General features: G+C 35.9%; 2 protein-coding genes across 2 annotated transcripts in view; both read right to left on the reverse strand.

Annotated features, from left to right (window-relative positions):
* LOC124156729 (aminopeptidase N-like) overlaps positions 1-25,247 on the reverse strand; it is a 47,193-nt gene that overhangs the window by 11,795 nt on the left and 10,151 nt on the right. The window contains exons 9-16 of the mRNA XM_046531328.1: positions 22,072-22,233; positions 19,700-19,840; positions 18,045-18,120; positions 12,336-12,351; positions 5,485-6,004; positions 3,284-3,442; positions 1,926-2,231; positions 283-466 (exon numbers count right to left, since the gene is read on the reverse strand). Of these exons, the coding sequence (XP_046387284.1) occupies positions 283-466; positions 1,926-2,231; positions 3,284-3,442; positions 5,485-6,004; positions 12,336-12,351; positions 18,045-18,120; positions 19,700-19,840; positions 22,072-22,233 (1,564 nt within the window). The remainder of the gene's footprint in view (positions 1-282; positions 467-1,925; positions 2,232-3,283; positions 3,443-5,484; positions 6,005-12,335; positions 12,352-18,044; positions 18,121-19,699; positions 19,841-22,071; positions 22,234-25,247) is intronic.
* Positions 15,382-23,506, reverse strand: LOC124165607 (aminopeptidase N-like). Its single transcript, XM_046543073.1, has 5 exons — positions 23,355-23,506; positions 22,072-22,233; positions 19,700-19,840; positions 18,045-18,120; positions 15,382-15,753 (listed from the first exon to the last, which is right to left on the reverse strand). Exons 1-5 carry the CDS (start codon positions 23,489-23,491, stop codon positions 15,604-15,606), a joined length of 666 nt encoding a protein of 221 aa, XP_046399029.1. The 5' UTR covers positions 23,492-23,506; the 3' UTR covers positions 15,382-15,603.

Below are 25,247 nucleotides of genomic sequence, written 5' to 3' on the forward strand. Positions count from 1 at the left end.
TACCTTAATCGGTGGAATCCTTAATTCATTAATGAATTAATTAAATTGAAAAATAGAAAAATCTTCATCATCATCAACGGTCATCAAGAGGGTCGGTAACAGTGGTGAATCGATACAGAACTCCCACTGGAGACATTGCCTTAGATTTTAGCATTAGGGTATTAAAAAACTTCAGTTTTATGTTATAATGATGGGATTTTTTCCTGAATATGTCTCCAGATGTTATTGGTACCTTAAGGTATTCTGAATATCTGGCTGTGAATTTATGGTAGATATACTCACCACATCGGTGACTATGTACATCCAGTATGTTGCAAAAGCCTCGTTCAGCCACATGTAAGACCACCAAGTAGGGCTCACAAGGTCACCGAACCACTGATGAGACATCTCGTGCGTTGTGACTGTGAGTGCCATTTGCTTATCGTAGTCTGTCGATGAATTTTTTTCATAGAGGAGAAATGTCTCTCTGGAAGGCAATATACATTTTATTTGCATCTCATGCCTTGGGAGAATTGCATTACTGGATTTCAAAAAAAAATCTAAATTTCTTTCTTTATTTCCGGTAAAAAATTCTCTGAAATGCTATGATTGGATTACAAGTTCACATGTAATCCTCCAATTTATACCTTTAGCTGCATGGAGACAATTTTATTCAAATCGAATGAGATATTTTACTGTATTTTTTTTGTTTTTACAATGAAATTTGCCGGTGAGCATTCAAGTGGAAGGAAAATTTCCGTTGAAAATTATTATCCGCCAAGTATTGAAAATACTGGACGTAATAGGCTTAAAAATATTTTCGAACATGGGATAATTTATTTAGCACATCAAAATTTTGTACCTCTTTCAGCTGATGTACTGAAATTTTCTTCCTCATCTTTTGTCTACGAACATATTTTATAGTACGGCAAATTAAATTAAGGTGTGGAAACGTGGACAATTATGAGGGATCATTTTTATTTTTTTATCGTTCTCATTTTTTTTCGTATTTGTTTACAATCTGGTCAGTATAACTATTAGTCATCTAATATTTTGTGTCTTGATGATGGCTTGATGATTTTGTGGCTATGATTTAAAATGTAGGTGGATGTACTTAACTAATATCTAAACACTGATTTATTGAAACACAAAGTGGCACTCATGGTTATTTTATATGCTTATTTTTATTTAATTTTTCCCTTATTTTTGGATATTTATTTTTTCCTAAATGGAATTAGCTAAGTTTGAGGTCACGTCAACAGTGAAGATTATCTTTTCTTTGAGATATGTCAATGCTTATAAACGCAAAGTTACTGATGCAGTAGGTATTTAACGTTTGATATTCGCTTGAGGTATGAATTACGAAGATGGAAGACTCATTACACATTTTTAAATTTATTATTACTTGGTATCTTTACATCCTATTCGTATACAATATAGGGCTCTCCAAATTTTTTCATATCTTGTCCCAGTGGCGTATCGAGGGGGGGGGTTTTGGGGGATAAACCCCCCCCCCCAGAGCTCAGACAGTTTTTTAAGTTTAATCTATTTCATTTATTTGGATTAATACTACTTATGGAATAGTGTAAGGATTAATAAAATATCCCTCAGAAGGCCGTAAAACTAACCATTTATCTTAATTTTTTTCTGGCGGAGGGTCCTCGCACCTCCCGCTTACCCTGGCAGGTATGCCATACCCCCAGACACCCCAGTATTAGTTGTGCCTGAAACCCCCCCTAGCCTTAATTCCTAGCTGTGCCCCTGTCTTGTCCTAGTATTTTCTCTGGTGTAATTTAAAAACAAATGATTCCAGTATATTTTCAAATGTCTGCTTACAGCAGTTATGATAAAGAGGAAAATTTAGAAGTATGAGCTTTGCTCTAATATTATTTTCCATAACTCCTTCCCAGGGTGCTTGGTGATGGTAGGATGTTAGCATGTCTGACCTGAAGGTTAGGAGTCCCCAGTTCTCCATGGCGCCAGCAGCAAAGTCGGGTACTGCCATGAGGTCCATTTTGGGCAGGGTGTAGTTGATTCCGGTGATATCCGCCATCACGTCCAGCACTCTTGGCGCTTCGTTCACGATGAAGTCGGTCTGATCGATGGCGTTCTCTCGCGACCACAGGCGGAACGTCTTCTCAGCGTCAGGAGGATTGGCCACGAATTTCGACACGGCGAACGCCACCAGGTAAGTGGACATTTTTGGCGTCACCTCGTAGATGTCTAGCACGTAATCCGGAGGCAAATCCTCACTGGTATTTTTTGGACGAAAATGTAGGAAGTATTATTCCAATTTTCCTTTGAGCATAGAGATGCAGTTCCAATTTTACACTCTAGGTAACCAATTTTTTTATTATAGTGCGGGTCGATTACAACATAATGACCATGCTTTGAATATTCTGAAATTCTTGTTATCATTAAGTATTTCTTTTTCCTGTTTTTATGAAAGGACCCTCATTTTTTTTCATATCTTGTTTGAGAATTTAAAAATTTCAAAGCATCGGTCATAGTGCTAAACCTTTATAAATAACCAAAACAAAGTTACAATTTATTATTTAAACGTCATGAGGAAATCAGTAGGTCATTTTAGCGATTCAGATGATCATCTTCATTCAAATTGGAACTCCCAAAGATCTTAAATCATCGATTCAAATTGCTTTTACGTCATCATTAGGCTAATTTTGAGGAGCAATGAATAATTTATGCGAATTTATGGAATCAGTGCGAATGGGGGCAATTACTTAGCACCCCCTTGAAATTTTTTGAAATGTATTTTGATACCGTCCGTGTATTTGGTATGGCATGTTTCACTGAATTAAATCAGAAAATAGTTCTATGAGGCTAAAAAATGACAATATTCAGGACAAAAAGTATATTGATTAGTTTAATATGCTTGAACTTAGCACCACATGTAAAAATGGTGTCATGTAAAAAAATAACGCATAAAAATAAGTAAAAATCATGTCTTACTTAATGAGAACTTTTCATTAGCTTAACGCTTTAATGGTTATTTCCTCTTTACATAAGAATGAGGAAGAAGAAAAGGAAAAATAATTCATTATTACTGAAGAAATATGTCGTGCAACTTCTGCAATTAAAAATCCATGGATCTCAAAAGATGGGAAGTGTATATTTAATCAAATTTTTAAACCCGATATACTTTGGCCATTCTTTCGCGTTTCGACCAGAGTAAAGTGACCTTTGGGGTAACAGCGTTCGATAAAGTTATAAAAACTTTTTTTTTTAACTTTAATCACTAATTTTCAAAAAATACATTTCCGGGGGTTATAATATGCTTACTTACCCTTCATCGGTACTCGATTCCATGGGCATATTACTCAACGAAACCATATTTTTAGGGCGAGCTACACTTACAGCAAAAGTAGCTTTCAGGTGGGACTCATCGAAGCAGGGGAATGCTTTCCTTGCACTTACGGGCTCAAATTGGGTGACAGCCAAATACCTGTAATTCACAAGCAATGTATTAACTCTCATCATTTCTTGAGATGATAAAGAGTACATACACGTGAAATATCACTAAGATTCAACACTTGATATATACACTAATGTTGACGTGTATGAGATGTGCCCGTCCTCTCTCCGGCATTCTTCGAAATGAAGATCTTTCTCCTCGAGATCTTAAGCGTTTTAGGAGTATGCCACCCGATGCTTAGAGCTATTTCTTTTCAGCTACTGGTACAACTGTATAATCTTTTCATAATCTATATTTTATTACAAATTGTCTTGGGTTGTTCTTATTTAAAATTAATGAAAATAAATTTGAATTTAAATTGTCCTCCTTCCGAATCTATGTACCCACGCAACTGCAGACTGCTACTGTAAGGATATCCATGTAGTCATTCTCCAAGAGTGCCTCAGAAAAAAATTAAAAGAGAGTCTACTTCCCCATCTCGTATGTATTTGTGCAGACTTGGCGTCCATTTTGTCACAATGAACTTTCAATATTTTTAATTTTTTCCATGACGCAATATTAAGAAAGCTTCAAAAGCTGTATGAGTCAACTCATGATAAAATGCTACGTGAAAATCCATCTTTATAACCATTCAAGGTGAAATATTATGTGTATCAATACCATTTATCGTAATCGCAGTTTTTCTGTGAGGAATCATAGTAATTTCAATTTTGCGCACAGTCATTAAAAAATCAGGTATCACCATACAATTTGTCTCTTTAAACAAAAGAGTTTCTGGGTTGAGGAGGTTAGCTCGAGAAACGAGCTGTTCGTTATTTCCTGAAAAGAATACCATTTTCTCTTTTAACTGTACTCTATTGACTGACAGCCATAAAAAGCAAGTTCCGCGGTAGCATACCCAGAAGCGAAATGGAAAATCTGCGTGGCTTACTTACGCTCCAATGGAAAAAAAACTTGCTCAATAATTTAATCATTCTCTAATACTGAATGGTTTCTCCAATTACTAGCATTTTTGTAACGCAGATAAAAAAACCAACCCCAGCTCCGGATACTCATGCGGGACTCGAACCCGCGACCTTCGGTTAGGCAGGCGAGGACTTACCGCCACCTAGGCCGGCAAAATGTTGATTAGAATTTGAATAATCATGTCATTTTGACAATAACTATATAATGTTCGTTACATCATAGGAATCATTAAAATAAAATAATTTAGACTCGTCACCGTTTTATTTGTATCATATCACGGCAGAAATACGGAAATGCCTATAGCTCCCTCCCACTTGTCAGAAAAATTACGTAAATTCTTACCCTTTCCCCTCCAACAGGGGTGCATAAGTAATAATTGAACGTCCCCTTAGTCCTTTCAAGTACAATTGGCTGAAAACGACGAGGTTGCCAATTATCCCAAGTGCTAAAAAACGACCTGAGGAATGCTGTTTTCAGTTGCGTTCATGATTTTTCTTCCAACGTGCCTAAAGGCCGTTTTACACGGGGGATGTCAATGCGCTGATTAGCTCTGAAAACATTTTTGAAATTGCGGGAATGTGAGCTCGGAATAAGAGCATGGGCTATTTTTTCATCTCGTATTCATGCATTCCTTCATGCGTTCCAGCTATGCACCGCTTTACACGACGCAATTTTGACTGCACTGTCGTAGTTTCGTTAAATTTCGCAATGAAGCAAACCTAAGTTCAATGAATCTTTACTTATCAAATAATGAGTGAATGCTTATATGCTCAAAATATTTTGGAGCAATTTAGCTCTCTGAACCATTAATTATGGGAGGAATTTTCTGCATGGACGTGTCAAGACATACAACTTGTCATATGTTACTTATATCTTACTTTTAGCTTTCAGTTCAATAATTTTTGAATGAAAAAGTCTTCTTTTAACATGAATAATTAGGATATACATGCATATTTTAATGATTAGAGTTCAATGAACGCGCAAATTTCCTGTTTTTTTACTTCAAAGGATGTTGTCTATATTGTTGCAATATATTTTTAAAATTAAAACGAGAAAAGTGTTTATTTTGGAAAGATTTCTTATCGCTGGTTGGAATTTATACTTACTCCGTTTCCCCATTTCCGTTTTCGTACGAAGAAATGTAGAATCCATCTAGATCATCCTTGAGAATACCGTTGAATATCATCTTCAGTGTGTAGGTGCTACCCTCCGCCAAATTCTCATCTAGGAACAGAACGTGGAAATCCCTCTCCACGTCCTGTGTTATATTGGATATGCCGATATTTACATCTTTGATGTTTAAGGTATTCAATATGTGCTCTGTGATTTCCAACCCATTGGAGTGCAGAGTAATCGTATCGGTGGTTTCTCGTACAAGAAATTGAATCACTACGCTTCCCTTGAAAGAAAAATTCCCAACCTCAATGGTGGGTATGATTTTTAAATCGTAATGTATTGGCAGGATATTTTTGGGGAGTCGGTAGTAGTCAGAGTCAATTTTGTCTCCATCTCTCTCGTATAGCTTAGCAGATGCTTTCTTTCCGATGCTCGCAAACGCTGCAGCTGATCCAATAAAAAAGGCAATTGCCAATAAGATATTCAGCTTCATTTTAATGTTTTTTTTTCCTTAAATTTTATGCCCTGTGAAGAAGAAAACGGTTATTTTTTCAGACTTTTTAATATTTATGGTTAAAATTTCAAATAAATTAATATTTTGTTATGATTAAATAAATTTAACTAGTTATATGCATGTATTTATCATTGCATGGAACGAAATATTAGCGTTGACTTCAGTGTGTAGTCTAGCTATTATGGGTCGATTTAAGATCGATATCTTGCTTCGATATCCTTATCTTGCTTTATTTATAAAATTTCCTTATCGTTCGCAATAATAAACTCCCTAAATGACTTGCATTTCGATCTTTTAATACAACTTATTAATTTATCTGAGAGAATTACATCATTTCATAAGTTATTGTTTTAGAAGATATTTATTTCTAATTTTAATCTTAATAACTCAGCCAATAAACGCATTGGAAAATAATTTACATATATTTGGTTCAGTTAAATCCACTCTTGCAATTTGAAGCACCGATTTAAATCGGGTACCACATCTGAATGCTAATAGTAAATAGTGAATAGAGCTTTAAATCGGAGCGGTTGCATAAAAGTGCGTCATAGGTACAACCTAGGTTTTGCGGTTCTATTTAATTTATCCTCCGTAGACTTGCCCTAGACCTGTCATGAAATTTTTCGGAGTAGTCGGTTGTCAGGTTAATCCATTAGAAATAATAGCCAAGTCACGGGGCTAAATCGGTGCCATTACTTCAAAAGTTATGAAGATGACGGACAATTGCCTGCGTAATTCCTCTCCCACCCTTAAAATTTTTCTGTTATGGTAATATGCAAATTCAAATTAATGGATTAATTAATGAAGGTGTTTCAAATTGGCCATTGAGAGCGCTTTATTCATCTAACAGTTATTCAGAATCGTGATCCGAAAAATAAATTTCGATGATTAGCTTCAATTTCCTAGATTACCTTTTATGTGTCAAATATTTTGGCGTATAGTGAATAAGACCTATTTCGTGAACCATATCATAATCGCAATGATGCCGTAAATGGCGGATGAGAAAATATAATTTGTTTTCTAAAGAGGTTATTGTAGTGACGATAATTGAATTAGTACTTTTATTATATCGGAGTCAATATTGAATAAGTCAAAAGGATCCTTCAAAATTATTGACAATCTTACTGGCAACTTCATTTATCTACCTCAATGAGCAGTTATGTTTATATTTTCACATGTTTATTTGGAGAACAATGAATGTAAACGGTACATTTGCTACTTAACTAAGCCAAAGAAATTATGTTACCAAGAGGTAGTTAGATATTTTAATAAAGAATTCATCTTAAAAGCGCTATCTTAATCTCTTATATCTAGAAAACCCAGGCAATTTGTATGGAAGCATGCATTAATATTTATTTCAATCCATCAAAAATATTGTTAGCTCCTTCATATCATTAAGATTTATATACCTTTGGCGTACAAATTCTCACTTTATTTAAAAATCCATTTTCTCAATAAAAATTAAAGTCAAAATGAATTATTATCTTACGAAGCTCTTCCTCTAGGAATATGACAACTTAATTTCGGCGCATCCCAGGTAAACATTTTTCAGAGCGGGATTTTCCCTTGATTTTTTTTCGGGATTTTGGCGGCATTTCCACGTTAGTACAATACACATGTGGTAATTTCGCGTGCAAAAAAACAGTGTGAACTATACATTATAATGATGTTATTGTCGAAGGGTGATGATCGGTATAGGCGCTGCTCTTTTGTTGATGTACTCTGTTACTTTTCAAAATTTTGTCTGGACAATATTGGAGTCGACTGTTTTTCCCCATGCTAGGTGATTTATCAAAGTTTTTATAAAGTGAAACACTCTCAACATTACTTCATTGTACTCTTATTTGAATCTCCGCGTACCAGTTCATGGTATTATAGCATTTAAAAACGGTCATAGAGATGAAAAACTTTTTGGTACTCACTTCTAAAAGGAAAAACTTTCAGCTTCGCAGAGCAGCATTCACCGAAGTGTGGACTAGGGCAACCTTCGAGGTGTATGCTACTGTGATAGGACCCTTCTCTTTCCTATGTCAATAAATGCTTTATCTCGTTGAAGATAAATCAATATTCAGCCCCCACTTACGAGAGATAAGGTGGGTCGCATATGCTCAGGTTTCCCCAAACTAGCCAAAGAGTTATAAAGAGAAATTTGTATTCATCACGTGGTTCTGGAAAACCAGATTACGATTCGACGACTTCAACTACCAAAATAACATCAATCTATTCTTTTCGCTTATCTCAAAGAACTGGGAAAAGCACGTTATCCCCTTTTGTGCTTTAATGATGACTTATCTGATATTTTCCTCGATATTTTCCCGTCGTAACAAAAAAAAGGCACTGAGCACGTTTGCGTGAAAATTTTGAGTTAAATTTGAGGGATTTGAGTTGGGATGGACGGATCCAGGATTTTTTTCGGATCCGGATTCGGATCGGATCCTTGATTTTCGGACCCGGATCTTTCGGATCGGATATTTTCGGATCCAAATGCATTTTCAAATTCCTGACGAGATTCCCCCGATGAACAGAGATGATGTGCCAGTCGTATTTTGCCTTTTTTGTTCTCCACGGCTGAAATTCTCCTACGTAACCTCTGCGAGAGCTTTCAAACAAAACGGTTAATGGGTAGGACAAGAATCGCATGCGACGGCGCATTCGAAGATAGAATCGGAATTCTTTCCATCCTTATTGCATTGCATTCACTGAAGCCCTTATTTAAAAATTCGGACCCAGCACCGATGTCTTCCGTGACTTTGGATCTGATATATCCGATCTGAGGTATCCGATCCTCTAGGAATATTACAATTTATTTTCGGCGCATCCGAGGTAAACATTTTTCATAGCGGGATTTTACCTTGATTTTTTTTGCGGGATTTTTGCGCCATTTCCACGTTAGTACAATACACATGTAGGGGAGACTAGGGCGGAAAGGGTCTTATTTTGGAATACAATTTTTTGTGAAAATATTAGCGGCTAAAATTAACTATTTTTGCAATCCTTAGTTGCACTTCCCCTCTTCAATCCATAGATAATTCCTCGAGAAATTATAATGGGTAAGCACTAAGCAGTGTAGCATTTTCTGAGCATATGAAATTTGTCCCCGTCCTCCCTCATTCCGTGAGGAATGGGATACGAATGCATATGTGCAAAAATTGCGAGAAAAAATAAATGATTGATTCAAAATACATACATAATAGATATTGTATATATTTAGGATAAAATTTATACGATTTACGGTAACAGTAGTAGGTTCATGTAACCAAGGGATTAACTCTTTCAGTGTCTTCAAACAAAATTGGAGATTTCAGTTTCAGAACAATACCTTTTTTCTCTATGAAACTAATATCTTCTTGTTCAGGGAGGAAAATGTTTTAATTGGCTCCCCTTTTTTGCATGAATTTTACATTATATCCATCATCATACTCATTACTAAAACCTTTCCCTGTGTAGTGGAGAAGAGGAAAACCATTCCACATATCAGATTACTTTGAAAAATTACACTGTTCTTGTCCTTGGAAGCAAATGCTTTCACTGCATGTCTTGATAATGCATATTTTGATGATTTATTGACTCTTGCTACTCTTTATCTACTCTTGCTACTCTTTATCTACTCTTTATCTACTCTTGCTACCTCTCTCACACTTTTTCCTTCATCTCAAACCATCTCCACAGCTCCCAGAATGGTAAAATGTGGTACTGGTACCATATCTGGACTTTTTCACTATTACCATTCAGGATTTTATTAGGAATAATTACGTAATACTAAATATTAAAAAGCCTTATAAAATAAGACAAATATTAATAGTGCTTTGAAAGAGTGAGACACCTGTCCCATTCCTCCCACATATCTGATGTCCATGACCTACCTTAAGAGCCATTTTGTATTTCAGATGTATTATTATGTTTTAAAAAACAACTAAATGCTATTCTAATTATCAGTTATAAACGTAAAGGACATGCATTTTCATGAGTCATTCCAGCGAGAGAAAGTCAAAATTAAAATAATAGAAATTTAAAGTTAAAGCATCTAACGAAAATTTCCAAAATTGGTGTGAAAACCAATATCCTCTTCTTAACTCACAATGAGAGATGTGAACCGGGAGCCATTTTAGGAGGAAATGCAGCTAATGCTTCTCATACATGTGAGAAAAGCAAGAGCTAAAAAACTTAAATCAAGAGAGAGAAATTTGAACTGTCCTATACCTCCCACTGTCCCATTCCTCCCTTGTTTCCCCTAGCCCACTTTCCTAAGGTATATTAATTTATGATGCTAATAGTTAGCTCACGTATTTCGATGTAACTGAGATCTAAAAATATACTTGGCTATTGCTTGTATTGTGAATAGATTATAAGCCAAAATGATTCATTCAAAATTCATTACTCTGACAGTCCTCTCATTTTTATTTAAAAAGGAAGGTTATATATCACTTGAAAGCAATAATTAGTCTTGGGGGGGCATGTGACCCCCCCAGACACTTAAAAATTAGGCAAGGTTTTTAATACGGTTATCATAACGTTCGCTTTAATTTGTGAATTACTGATCCTCAGTCATTTAATTTAATATTAATAACTTTTATATCAAAATAAAGGGAGGAATTTTTACAGAAATTGTTGTATTTTATTTTGTTTTAAATTTCAAATATGAGATGACCTGTCAGACCCTTGTGCCCCCCCAGAAAAAAATTCTGAATCCGCCCCTGGACTAATGCATATACAAGTAATGCGGTTCACTTTAAAAATACTTCCATACTTTATTTACGTAACAAAAGCTATCAAAGTAATCACAGATTCGAAATATAATTTTCATGAGTTATTTATAAGTCAGTTCCCAAATGGGAAAATTGGACTGTAAACAGTTAATTAAATATTCTATCCTGAAAAATATCATTTTGTAACATATCATCCCGTATACAATGATGAATACTCATGTTAGGGGGTAGGACTTATTTTTTTATGCAAAATGAAATAAGGCATTAATTTATTTTGCTAATAACACTAGTCAACAGCCATGTTGCATCGGGGATGTGATACATCAATTTGTATGTAATTTGGTGTGTAGAATCCGAATATACCTTTCAAAATGTTCTAGCACGTACCATTTTTGAGTTTTTAAAGTTTTTTTTCGTATTTAGTATTTCGCTTTTTGCTGGTCTTCTGTTTTGATGTTTAATTGTTTGTTGTAAATTGTTTTTATTTACCGAGGAAAGCTGGAAGATCTACAAATCGTCAGTAAATGGTTGGTTTGGTAATTCAGTGGTGTTAAAGAGATCCTCAGTGAGTGTTTCGTGTGAAAGATAGTGGAAATTTTTGTGTATAAAACTTACACTAAGAAAAATGGCAACTAGTAAATCCCGTTGCTGTGTAAAGCACCCCGACAACTTTTGTTTTGCGTGTGGGAAATTCACTCCAAAAACCCAAAGAAAACCAATCACTGATTAGGTTAAGAAGGCGTATAAAACTTATTTTGATTGTCCTCTTGGCGATCAAGATAAAAATTTTGCAACTCGTAACCCTGGAAACGTAAATATGAACAATACCCCATTGGTTGAGTCCGATAATATCATTTTGCCTCCCCTTCATACCAAGTTGGGCCTTATCAAGAACTTTGTTAAAGCCCTGGATAAAGAAGGTGAGGCCTTCAATCACTTAAAAGAAAAGTTTCCCAAATTAAGTGAGGCATAGCTGAAAGAGGGTATATTTGTTGGACCACAAATAAGAAAATCGCTGAAAGATCCAACCTTTGATACCAAACTCACAGATATCCAATTAGTTGCTTGGTCTTCTTTTAAAGCAATCGTGAAGGGCTTTTTGGGTAACAGAAAAGACATAAACTATGTTACTATAGTGAATGATATATTGGACAACTATAAGAACAAGATAAGGTAGAATATCGTTTAAAATTCACTTTTTACATTCTCACCTTGATTTCCTCCCGCAAAATTTGGGAGCCGTAAGCGATCAGTATGGTGAATGCTTTCACCAAGACATTATTACCATGAGACACCGTTATCAAGGTCACTGGAACCCTTCGATGACGGGTAACTACTGCTGGGGTCTTGTTAGGGAGAGTGATGAAACGGCAAACAAAAGAATAGCTCCGTCGTCGCATTTTTCAAAAAACAAAGACGATTAAAGAGGAAAATATCTTCTGAACTATTTTGGATATTTTATTGGCATCATACCCATATATATCATACGAAAGTGTATTGATTTCAAACGTTCTGAATGTTTATTTTTGTTTTTCTTAATTATGTCAATTTTCGCTATTACCGTTTTTTATTCTGCTGTGTATCTAGGAAATGTGACGTCCTAGACATAAACTGATTTTACCAGTGTATTCAGCACCCTAAAATTAGGTTAATTCAACCAATTAAAAACCAGATGCAAAAAAAAGTTTAAATTTGTTAACTAGTGTAATTAGCTCATGAATTTCGATGTAACTGAGATCACAATATATATTTGGTTATCGCGTGTATTTTGAATACATTTTAAACCACAATGTTTTGGTTTAAGAAATTACACTGAATGTCCTGTCATTTTTATTTGAAGAAGAAGGTTATTACGCTTGATAGCAACAGCATCTGAGGAAATGTTACCATCAATATATCTGCTCGCCATTAGGTTGTAGGAGAAAGTCTTTGAATAGCTTTGCTGGCAGTTCAATGTGACCAGAAAATCAATGTATATCCTGGTACTGTTTCACTCATGGTGCTGAGTAAGACGTCACTTTACCTCGTATGCTATTCTCGGCTTGGAAATGCATTGGCTCATTGGAGTAAGTTTTGTGCTGCAGTCCAACATATGTACCAACCTTTACTCTCTCGGCCTAAGGTTTTGTTTTCAAACGCATTCATCCATCTATGAGTTGACGCCTTTGGGATTCTCTTCATCCTATCCAAATTTTTATCGTACCTAATTTACAAATAAACCCGTTGTAGCCTACTTTCCTAAGTTGAACGAATCACATAAAAATTTTCACTCCTCGAAGGCCCGTGGCACTCTTCGATAGATACACTCTTCAAAAACTTAAATCCGATAACACTCTGTATAAATTGGAAGATGGAATACATTTTTTACGGAGCTGGCCCTTGGAGAGTGTTGTAGAAAGGAAACCTTTCGTGACTTTTATTCATTTTTAGATCTTAACAAAACGGCAGTAAAAGGGATACCCCCCCCCCAATTTTTTTCGTCTCAAAAATTCAAATTTACCTTGAATGCCGCAGGGTGTCATTTTGACACCCAGTATATTACATCATTTCTTTCTTCGGGTTAGGTGTCTCATGGGATGCGGCTTGATAATTATTTGTCAAATTAGTATAGTGTAGTACATTATCTTCATGTGTAGTACCTTTATGTATAGTATAGTATATTACCTCCATGATTGTTTGTTTCACATAATTTCAATGAGAATCGGCTGTATACTACTTTTTTCCAGAGTTTAGTAGCTCCTAAGGTAAGTATATTCCGCTGCCTTTTGCAAATGATTCGCCTTGGAACCAGCTATTTTTTTTACCGCGGTGACAGTTATTTGCCCTGAAACATTGCAGTGAGTGACGCGTGCGACACTGCCGAGCCTCTGTGTTCGGCTACCTGGCTCGCGCGCGTGTTTGGCGGACTTGGTCGCTAGTGTCGCGACCTGCTGCTTGACTTGCTTCGGCAGTTCTGTCTTGATAATAGCACTGCATAGACGTGTTACGACGGAGGAAAGTATTGCAATACTAGACGATATTTCTGGAGACGTGTCGGAGAAAGGGTCTGATGCAGATGTTGAGTCGGAAAACGATTGGGTTGCACAGCAGGTGCAATTTAGATCATCCAAAAATGATGAAAATAGTGAGCACGGTCAGTTTCAGTGTTTTGTGTATTTCAGTTTAGTAATTTAATCACGAAAGATACAAATATTTATTTTACAATATGCATATACGCATAATTGAGTTACTGGATCTGCACTAGTTATCAGACAGAAAAGAAATTGTGCGTGGTCGTGACATGGTGTGCCGACGTGGAAGGGGCGCTGGGTAGACTTCAAGGCGACTTCAACTCCTTGTTCAAGATCATAAGAAGGAGATGGCCATGCTGAGGAATTATAACCTGGGCCTAACATAACCATTGACGAACAGCTGTTCCCAAGCAAAGCTAGATGTCCATTCAAGCAATTCATGGCATCAAAGCCTGATAAGTATGGGCATAAATACTGGTTTGCAGTATATAAAGACATTATGTATTTGGTAAACTGATTCCATTAACTTCCAGAGTGACCAGAGGCGTCAAGGACGGCTCTCGATAGCTGGCGATCGCGTTTCAGATCATGTTGTATTGAAACGTATGCAACCCTACATGAGCAAGGGCAAAGAAAGGAAATATCTCGTGAAATAAAAGCTTCTCGGGAAGAGTTGTAATCAACTAATTTGAACAAAAATGGTGACGTAGCACTTACTGTTCATCAGGGCATAGAGAAAAAAATGTGTTCTTGTTCTATGATCTCTTCGCCCTCATATTGACATTAGTAATAATTCTAACAAATTGCCCGAAACAGTAAGGTGTTGTAATGAGATAAGCTTTGAAGTAGATATTATTGATCACATGAGGCGGAAATATTTGGTCTGAACCCTTTTGTTTGGTAGAACCAGGCGATTGCCTGTTTTTTCTTCCCAGAATACTTTTGACTTAGTCACTATAAATTTCTGGAATATATATATAAGGAAATAACTTCCCAAAAGATGCCCCGAATTATTTTTACAAAATTTATCAGAGTACCTTTCTTTTCCTTACATTGCGTCAACGAATATCTGGCAACCAAATCCAGAACTGACTAGGGATTGTCAAGTATAGAAAAAATGCAATAAAAACAGAACTGTTGCTTTTCGTAAGCTTAGTGAAAAGTCAGTAAACCTAAGGCCAAAACAGACCAAAAGTGCCAGAATGTAGAGAATCTAATATTTTGATGAAGCTTTTCGTAAGTCTGTATGAAAAAACATTCGATTTCTTTTTGGGTTCATACGAAGTTTTTCTATTTTATTTTTAAAAATTTCGTAGTTTTGTAGCCGCAATGCTTTTATTTTAATTTTCATCTTTTGAAGCGCACTTCTACATTCTATGACGAAAAATTGATGAAAAAAGTTAGCAATAATAATAAAAAGAATAACAATCCTGTCATATTCATTTTAATTGGTTTATGCACATGAAATTTAACCAATTACAGTGAACAATAAATACTTATAAAAAAGTATTCAATGATTACATATAGGTATTATTACACTTTCATGCGTCCTCCGACGTTTCAGCGCAATCTTTTCGATGAATTCCAAGAGAGTATTTTTTGGTAAAAAAATTTCAAATCAATGGTACTCTTTTAAAACATTAAGTTTTTTTTAGATATTAGGGCAAAACATCAGTATTTAACAAAGGTTGACAGTATAGACTTCGAAATAAAACTTATCTGCAACGTAACATGCATATAAAAACATGGGTGTCAAAATGACACCCTCCCGGCATTCTAGGGGATACAAATTTCCCGGCATTCTAGTGTTAATTTTACCCTGCCAATAGTATTTTTTACTGATTTTATTCTGTTATCCCGTTGAAATAATTGGGGTGATCATGAGTAATTTTGGGCGAGCCACGATTCGATGACCGGGAGAAATGCTTCAGACCATTCCAAGTTGCTGTCTATCGTTTCGATTGCTTTTTCCACAGCTCTTTTGGATGGGCTCAACTGCTCCTCTCTGTCCTGCAAAAACTCCTTCATCTGTCGAAAAAAATAAAATCGTATTGCACGCTTGAATGCAATGCAGGCCGAGGCGCAAGCCTAGAGGAATAAATTCAACAAATTCATTTCCAAAGATTAAATGTTCCTGAAACATCTTATTACGTACAATTTTACTCCTGGTTCATAAGGTAACAGCCAGCATGTTCCTTCAAAATCATTCATGCCACTCTATTGAATTTTTTATTTTTTTTGTTTTTATTAATTTGGAATTTTTTATTTAGTTGAGGGCAGAAATACCCAGAAATGTTCTTATTATCATACAATTTCAACAGTACTTCAATTTAAAAGTTTATTAAAGTTATACATATTTGTCAAGTCACACGCCTTATGTTTTGGGAAAATTAACCTTCATTGTCATAAGAATGGAGCAAGGGACCATAGGTAATTTTTTTGAGAATTAAATGCTAATTTGATTTGAAAATAATTGTAAATATCATCATAAAATATCAATTCTAATACGCCGCTCACTTTCCAGTGTCGTTTTATACAGACTGTCCCAAGGGTCGTGTGTCATTTTTGACCTGTAGTTTTAGTAACTTTGCATGGAGCTATATTCATGAAAATTGGCACACTTATGGGGAAAGGTCCTAAGTTTTGATGAATGCAAGCAAAATTTTACAATTTTGACCTTTTGACCTCACAAAGTGGGTCCAAACCAAAAATTTGAATTTTCCTTATGGGGTTTCAATGTTAAAAAAATCGAGATAGACAAAAGTGTGAATTTCATTGACCAATATGTCAATTCTTAGGTTTTCGGACACGAGAAACCCGAAAATAACACTTTTATTTACGAATATTCAACCGTTGACCCAGTAAGGTCACCGTCAAGGTCATAAAAGGGTGGCAATTGCCCCCCATTATGACCTTCGGAGGTCAAAATATCAACAATACGGATGTACGAACAGCCTAACCGACTTTGGCACCCTTCAAAACCTATGGTTTAACACCTTGGTTGTCATGATGGCTCAACGTTTGACTCTATGACCTTTGACCCCAATTGTGACCTTCGGAGGTCAAAAAATCAACAATACGGATCTACGAACAGCCCAACCGACTTTGTCACCCTTCAAAACCTATGGTTTGACCCCTTGGTTTTTATGATTGCCCGACTTTTAACTCTATGACCTTTGACCCCCGTGGTGACCCTCGGAGGTCAATTAGTGAATAATACGGGTATTTGGACAATACCAATGACTTGGGCACCCTACAAAACCCATGGATCGACACCTTTGTTGGTATGCTATTCCTTTTGCCACCCTTATGACCTTGACGGTGACCTTACTGGGTCAACGGTTGAATATTCGTAAATAAAAGTGTTATTTTCGGGTTTCTCGTGTCGGAAAACCTAAGAATTGACATATTGGTCAATGAAATTCACACTTTTGTCTATCTCGATTTTTTTAACATTGAAACCCCATAAGGCAAATTCAAATGTTTGGTTTGGACCCACTTTGTGAGGTCAAAAGGTCAAAATTGTAAAATTTTGCTTGCACTCAACAAAACTTAGGACCTTTCCCCTTAAGTGTGCCAATTTTCATGAATATAGCTCCATGCAAAGTTACTAAAATTACAGGTCAAAAATGACACACGACCCTTGGGACAGTCTGTACGCTGCTATATTACCGCGAGCAGTTTATTTTCATCATACACTGTGAATTTTATAATTATGGGTAGAATTATCATTCAAATGGATGGTGAACATTTTCATTGAGAACATGCCTATTTCCTTCATCGTCATGTCCATGCATAGAAATAAAATCACATTATAATGCTTCATGAGCCATCACCAACGAATATTTTATAAAGTTAATGAATGGAAATTACAGTGCACATAAAATATATGTAGTCGTTTATTCTATATCCACTACGAAATTAAAATTTTGGTAAAATATAAAATATTTCAGAAAATCAATCCATGAAATAATTCTTCGGAACTTATGTCCGGGTATACAAATGTAAAAAACAGTGTCTATTAAGACCTCGTGCATGAGATATCACGATGGTATCTATTTTTATGGTGTTTTCAAAAAGAATTATTTACGTGGCACCGGAAGGAACGTTATATGCAATCTTTCTTACATCTCATCCGATCCGATTTAAGACAATGAATGATGTTGGAATTTTTATTTAACATAGCTTAGACGCCGATACATTATGAGGTTCATCAATTACTAGGATTAGGCTGTGTAAAACGGATGCGCATTATAATACTACTAGAATTCAATAATAAAACCATAGGAGATAGACCATATTCACCGTGGCATATTTACCTGTATTGCTTTTTCCTTGGAGCCAATGTCGGATGCAAGTCCAGAAATTACCGCTGCTATCGATTTTGAAGTGTACCTTTGGAGAGAATTCACCCTTTACTTCATAGAACATAGGCCATGATGGTCTCATTATTAAATGCCAATTCAATTATGTTTCTTGAAAAAACTATCATTTATGTACACTCTCGAGCACAAAAATCTTACCATGCAGAAGACGAAAATTCCCGAATTGGCAATACTGCTGAAACACGCTTCCTCAGTCGTGAATAACATACTCTATGATTCGGAAGAGTGCGGTGAAAAATAGTGTGTACCTTATCGAGGAAGGGCATTTGACTACTATCCCGCAGAAAAGATAGAACGCTGAAATTTAGGCATTTGTATGAAATTCTGCCGAAGCTTTATAGGGTCGTGTATTATATCATTTTACTCATTGTTTATTTGACTACAACAATGAGTTATTAACCATTTTACTACAGTCCATGCATCTACATCTCGTCTCATTCACCATTGCATGTGAGAGTGAGTGGTCGGAAGGGGTCTTTAAAGCATACAGATCACAGAAATGCAAAATGCAAAGCACCAAAATAATATGGCATAATGAATATCGATACCAAGGATACGGAATTACGCATACTAACTTGTTTGAAAGGAGTAGGGGAGTATTCTCTCTCCCATCTTCTAGTCACACCATTTCGCAAGAGCTCTCACACCTAACTTTAACACTCATGAGTGAGCTCTGCAGCACTGATCCACTTCATGTTCTATGCAACCCTTTTTGAAATTGCAGCCAAAAAAAGATCAACATTTTAAAATTGCAAGGTAATTATTCACCATGGGGCCAAATTACCATTTCCATACATGAAGGATAACTATCGAAGAGGTACGACAACGGAAGTTTTACCAACTATGATACAGTAAAACCTCTATGTAGTGAACCTCTTTACATCGTAAACCTTCGTACTTCTACGGTCGAAAGGGTGAAGAAGAACACGCGAAAAACTATGAGAACGGCGGAACGGTCGTCTTCTTCACCTCGTCTCGGGAAAAATATTTTATTGGTACATTTCATTGCATTTTATAGATAGAACGACATCTTTTGCATTTGAAATAGCTATTAAATTAAATTTTACCCATTCTTTGACTTTTAAAACGGCCGAAAGGCCGATTTCAATTCCCGAGGTATAGTAAAGTACATGGATATCGAAGTTACGTATGCTATATGAAACAAATATTTCCAAATTTTTCATGTAAATGAATGTTTATATTGTTCCAATTACTTAAAATAAACCACAGAAACTAAAATCGCCATTTTTTATAGTGTGCATTGCCGAATTGGAAAGCCTTTTTCTTGCAGTCATTAGATATGTCGTGTTAGATACCCTGAAATATCCACGCGATTTGTTGAGCCACTCCGGCGTCCACTCGACACTTTAAAAAATGTCGTAAGTGAAGTAAGAAGATGGAACGTGTTTGAATTTCCCTTTTCCGCATTCGACTCAAAAATAAAATTCCATCAGAAGTGAAACCGAATACCATGCAGGCTGACAGTAGTGACACAAACTTAGTCATACTTTTTTCCACATCAGTAGGCACACTTACGTATTTAAGTATCATTGGCAATTGCACATTAATAGCAAAAATGGCCCCCATACCTTGCATTAATTATTTCGAAGTTTTCCACAAGGAAATCTACCGACAGGTCGACTCCTACATTTTTGCTGACAGCCACAAACACGCGCTCTAGTTCATGTTTCCTGATCTGAACGTCGTCCTCAATTACCTTGAGAAGATACCTGTGGAGATAAAATCAAAGCACGTAAATCAGATAAAACTCTCTGGTTAGAAAACCAGCGGAGTATAAAAAATTAATTTTATCAAAGCCACAGTTAGGCTATGTCATGCTTACTGGCGCTTTTCCATACTTTTCATGTGTTTTTAGTGAATATGAAAGTAGGCTGTGAAGCTAAATTCTATTGAAAGGGCAATCTATCGCCAGATTTAACAGCTAATAAACTTTTAATGCAGCCAATACTGCAAAGACAAATTTCTGGTGTCAGAATCCAACTACAGAATCTTTTCTTAAAATCGAAATGCATCAACAGAATTTTTTTTACCTGTATTTTTACAAATGTCCTCAAAGCCATGGAAACATTTTGTCAATTTTTAAAATTTTAGATGATGACGTTTTTCCTATCTATTGGTATTGGAATCTAGAGAAGGCTTCCTACACGTTTACACGGAGATGGTGTTTGGTAATATACAACGTGAAAGCATGGAATGGAAGGAAGTGTGGAGAGATACTCGGGTGTCGGCATTTGTCTTCTTTATACGAAAGTCGCTTAGGTAACAAAACTTTGACGCCCCTTCCGAAGGATGAAGTGCTGTACTTGAAGTGTCCTTCACGCATGGGTTGTCCGGATTGTGAATTTTTCGGGATCAAATTCGACCTATCTGGAAATAGCCTTGATTGGTATGGTGGTATTAGATCCCATTTTTTCAAAATCAGTTAATAATTACTTCTGCTGTCCGAGGAAAATTGTTCAGAGAATTACATGGAATTGAGATGCGTGGAGGTAATGAAGCTACAAACCACCCAAAATGTGTGCCTGTTTTTCCTGCTTTTTTTTTAAACATTGTTTTATGGCTTGGTGAAATTTTATCTTTTCAATATTTCCGTTTATCACGCCGAAAGCCTTAAATCCGTCACTGGCCAGTTAATTTTAGAAATATATAGTTTCTCGATTATTTATTAGGAAAGACTACGTGAAACAGCATAAGAAACTATATTTTTAAAATAAGGTATTAGTATTTGTATCACAAAAATTGTATATGTTGAAACATGGTAATTTCCCGTGTATAGTCATCTGAGAATTGGGTAGTGCTCCTGTGCTAAAAAATCTCTTTTATAGTCAACATGAAAGTTTACTTGGAGGAGTAAGGAAAAATTAAGTGAATCAGATTTTCCATCAAATCTGTAAAGGAATCCTACAGGCCAATGAAAGGAAGATGGGGTCGCGTGCGGAAAGCGATACTGCTACATTCCCGTGGGACATAGAAATATAGACAGGTAAAAACGCCCCAACACTGTCTAAACTTGACCAAACGCTCAAACTCTATATCAATATGGGCTGATCATGTAAGGGAGATATGAAATTAGATCACACATGCCATTTATCAATATGCCGCGATAAGTCAATACCCTATGAGTGTTTATACACTATGAGTACATACCCCAAAGCGTCCATATCAGCGAAAAAGTAGGCCTATGTTCACTTTGGCCCCGTAAAAAAGACCATTACATAAGAAGCGGGCTTCAGACTCTTGAGTATTGCCATGCGAGGGTATCATTTGGGTAGCACGTGATGCCATTTTTTCGGAACCACAAAGAGAGACTTGGAAAATATCAAAGTTGATTCGCGACAGATGTCAAAATAAGTGTCTGGCTACTTCTTATTCGTATTACACTTTTCCGTAGTCATTATTCCAAAAAGTAAAGGAAATAGATTGGTTTACTACTGTGACATGCATTTGAAATTAGTAAAATCCTATAGGACATCCTTGATTAAGTAGTATTTTATCCACTGCGTCCAAAATTATCTACTTGTGATATATGTTCGTATTCTCTTTGGAATTTTCGCGCTTAGTGACTCCTTAAAGGCACCTACGCCGCTGGCTAACAAGAGGTTATTTCCAAGAATATTATTTTCATTTCTTTCACTCACGGTTAAACTATTTCCTTATCCTGGGTGTACCCGCCTCAGATCCATACCAATCACATTGCTGAAAATTGACTGCATTTCATTTCAAGAGTAACTTGACAATGCATTCCTCTGCAAACATTTAGAGAATGACGACGGGCTAGATGAAAGATGTGACTTTCTAGTCTCAATATCGCCCAATAAATAAGAATTATCATTACATTTTTATATTATTATATCCTATGATCGTTGTATGTTTTTCTTTCGCCGATAAATTTCCTTCAGCCAATTGGCAAAGATGGAATATTTCTCTTCGTCCCGCTCACCCTTTCAATATTTCCTTATCCCTGCTGCATCCCAGGGCATCCAGAATGTGTGCCGTCTCCGTGGGGTCCGTCGTCGCTTCGTATACCATCCAAAGGAAGTCCCACTCCTCTTTTCCTCCGTCGTATATCCCAGAGCAGTACGCATTTGGAGTTTTGAGTATCCTGAAATAAAAAAAATGTTTTAATAATCTTGTCGATATTAGCATTTTGCGCCGTGAAGAAGTGCGCATTGCTATGATGCACAGAAATTTTCAACGTGGAAAGGGGAAGAGTAGCAGTCCTGGTTAATTGATTGCATTTCACAAGACTCATACTTTTCTTAACTTGCGTGATTGATCAAATATTTGATATTTCCGAGATGCGTGATAGATATGTAAACTTACCTAAATAAGACAAGCTACACCCATGAAAACAATACTGGGGTTGGAGGTAGATAGGTCATATGTCGAAATGAAAAAAGATATGCAAGCGAAGGTGTGGGACGTTCGGGTTTGAAGACTGCGTTAACCCAATTTACTTCCTCGGGCACCAACGCAAAGCGATATATTACGCATAACATCTTTGCAATCAATTTTTAGGCCGACATTTTCTATTAATTTAGGGCACGGTGATTTCTCATTAAACGTACCAAAAAGAAATTATTTTTTAATATTTTTCAACGTGGATTTGTCATACATAATTGTTGCAGCTCCGAATGAACAAAACATGAGCCTAGAAATAGTTTCAATTAGGGATAATGTTATTTTGAATTTCTTACTCATTGATATTGTTGGGTTAAAATGAACCTTCGATAAAGCATCTCGTTGCCAATAAAATCCACGTGAATTCCTGTGAGCGGTCGAATCGCATGTCTTGATTACCGTTGTGCTCCGAACATGCAGTCGTTAAAATGAAAAACCCCCATGGATTTATTTATTTATATTTATGTATTTAAAAATATTTTGTACGTAACGTGCTTTCAGCATTGGAAAACTTCAGCTCTTTTCGGCTGCCAAATGAATTACGTTTTTAGTCGGTGCGCCAGGTATACAGATTTTCACGTAACAAATCCCAAAGGGGTCAATATTCCTGATTAAGGTTTTACCCTGAATACATCACCTATGTGCGTCGAGTGGTCAACAGCAGCTGAGGTCATAGTAGATACCAATGAGGTCACTAAACACAGCAATGCTGGAAATTTTAAATAAGTTCAGCGCTAAGAAATATTCATATTTTTCTCTTTATAAGTTGGCTTACTTAACGTAAAATGCACTGCCATATCGCCACAGTGTCCCGGTACTTACAAATTATTACGTGTGAGCCTCCATTTAGAGAACTGTTTGACTCCCTCACTAATGCAGGCTTTGTTTCCATACTTGCAAGACCAGTATGTCATCAGCTTTTCGTATCCATTTGGTAATCCTTTTGGACTCATCCTCATAAAGTGCGGGCGTACAAGTCCATCAACATGCTTCTGCAAAGAAATATCAATTTCGCGAGTCTATATTATAATATGTTTTTATCCAGTTTCACATACTTTGCATTCCCAAAAGAATTATGAAACACGAATCACTTAATAAATAATAAAAGTTGTTCATCCAAGAAGCAAGATCATTTTTACTGTGGTATTTTTTCACAGCATTAATTCATTTAACCGGAAAATATCTCGGCAAAATTCAAGATTTTTTTTTAAAGTTTGGGAAAAGGTTGTTAAAATTTTTCATTATGTCAAATTTCTATCCGAAGACAACCGCATAGGGTTATATAAATAGACTTATGTAAGAAATTCATGCATATTGAATCAAAGTGGCTCAAATTATTTTCCTGCTCTCTGAATATAATTTCCTTCCCTATTAAAATTTTTAGTATCATGAATTTGGAGTATGCATGATTTCAGTTGTTTTTTCCAGTACGAAGGACTTTTAGAACTAGAAATAGATAAGAATAAAGTAATACTAATAATTTCCAATTTGTTTGAAGCCAAGTATCCTGCTTCATTTTCATTCTTTAATACTATTTCAATGATTTCATTTTACAACGAACCGAATATTTACAGGGTATTATTGTCAATACATGAAAAGGTTACTTGGCTTTTGCTTGTAGCAACTATTTTCAAGCAAGTAAGTTCCTGAGTAATTAAAAAAAGCCCCTACCATGGGACTCATTTTTAATTACTCAGGGACATACAGATAGGTAGTATAAAATTTCATATCATACTAATTTTATAAAAATAGAGCCTATAATTGGGCATTCATATGCCCAAAAAGTTTGATATTGATACTCAGCAATCAAATTCAAGCATTTCAAAAATGGAGGGAGAACCACGAACAACAGAGCATTATCTCTTAAGTAGGCTCTTTGAATGATAAAAATATTCTTGATGGTTGTAGGACGAGACTTAATCACGTGTTGGTTCCAAGCCATGATAAATATTGCATCACCTGTCACTCATTCCTCAGATATGATGACTGATACAATGAATCCTGAAATCGGTTGACAAACAGATTGTTTACAAATGTCAGCTCTCTGGCTACAAGTGATCGATCAAAAATTGAAGAGTCAAGCAATATTTGGGGAATTTCGAAGAAGTGTGCAAAGCAATACTTTTCCCTATAGTGGATTTTTATTCGTCATAATAAACCCTCCCTAAAAACGTTATTCTCCTTTTTAATTAATCATGACCGCTGTCATTGAAAAACTTTATCCAAATTGAGGAGTTCCGTATTTAGGTCATCTGAATTAAAAATCTCTAATATTTCGCTGACTTGATTATTTAGGATTATTTAAATGCATTTAACAAGTTCTTCTTCAAATGTCTTAAATTATACCTGCACTCTAATTGTGATACATCCTTCAGGCCATTGTTACAATTTCTTTTTATAGATCGTGATTTATAAATGGTCTTCTTATTCCTTTTTCGAAAGCACACGTAGTGCTAAATATTAGACATGTTTGAGCATTTTTTTGCATTGATAAGTACTCGTGCCACTTCTGCCCATAGCATTGCCCTATTAACCAATCCTTGGCTTTTGATACAGCGTCTCCTCCGATAAAAAAAATGGGAAATTATTCAATATTCGTTTTTATTTCTTTCAATCGGGATGACTTGGCCGATTTTTATGCGGAATCGTCCTCAAAGAGTACTGTCAACTTTAAGGAAATCAACACCGAAAATTATAACTTATGAGTGAATATGG

Source organism: Ischnura elegans, chromosome 1, assembly GCF_921293095.1.
Source record: "Ischnura elegans chromosome 1, ioIscEleg1.1, whole genome shotgun sequence".
Classification (NCBI taxonomy): Eukaryota; Metazoa; Arthropoda; class Insecta; order Odonata; family Coenagrionidae; genus Ischnura; species Ischnura elegans.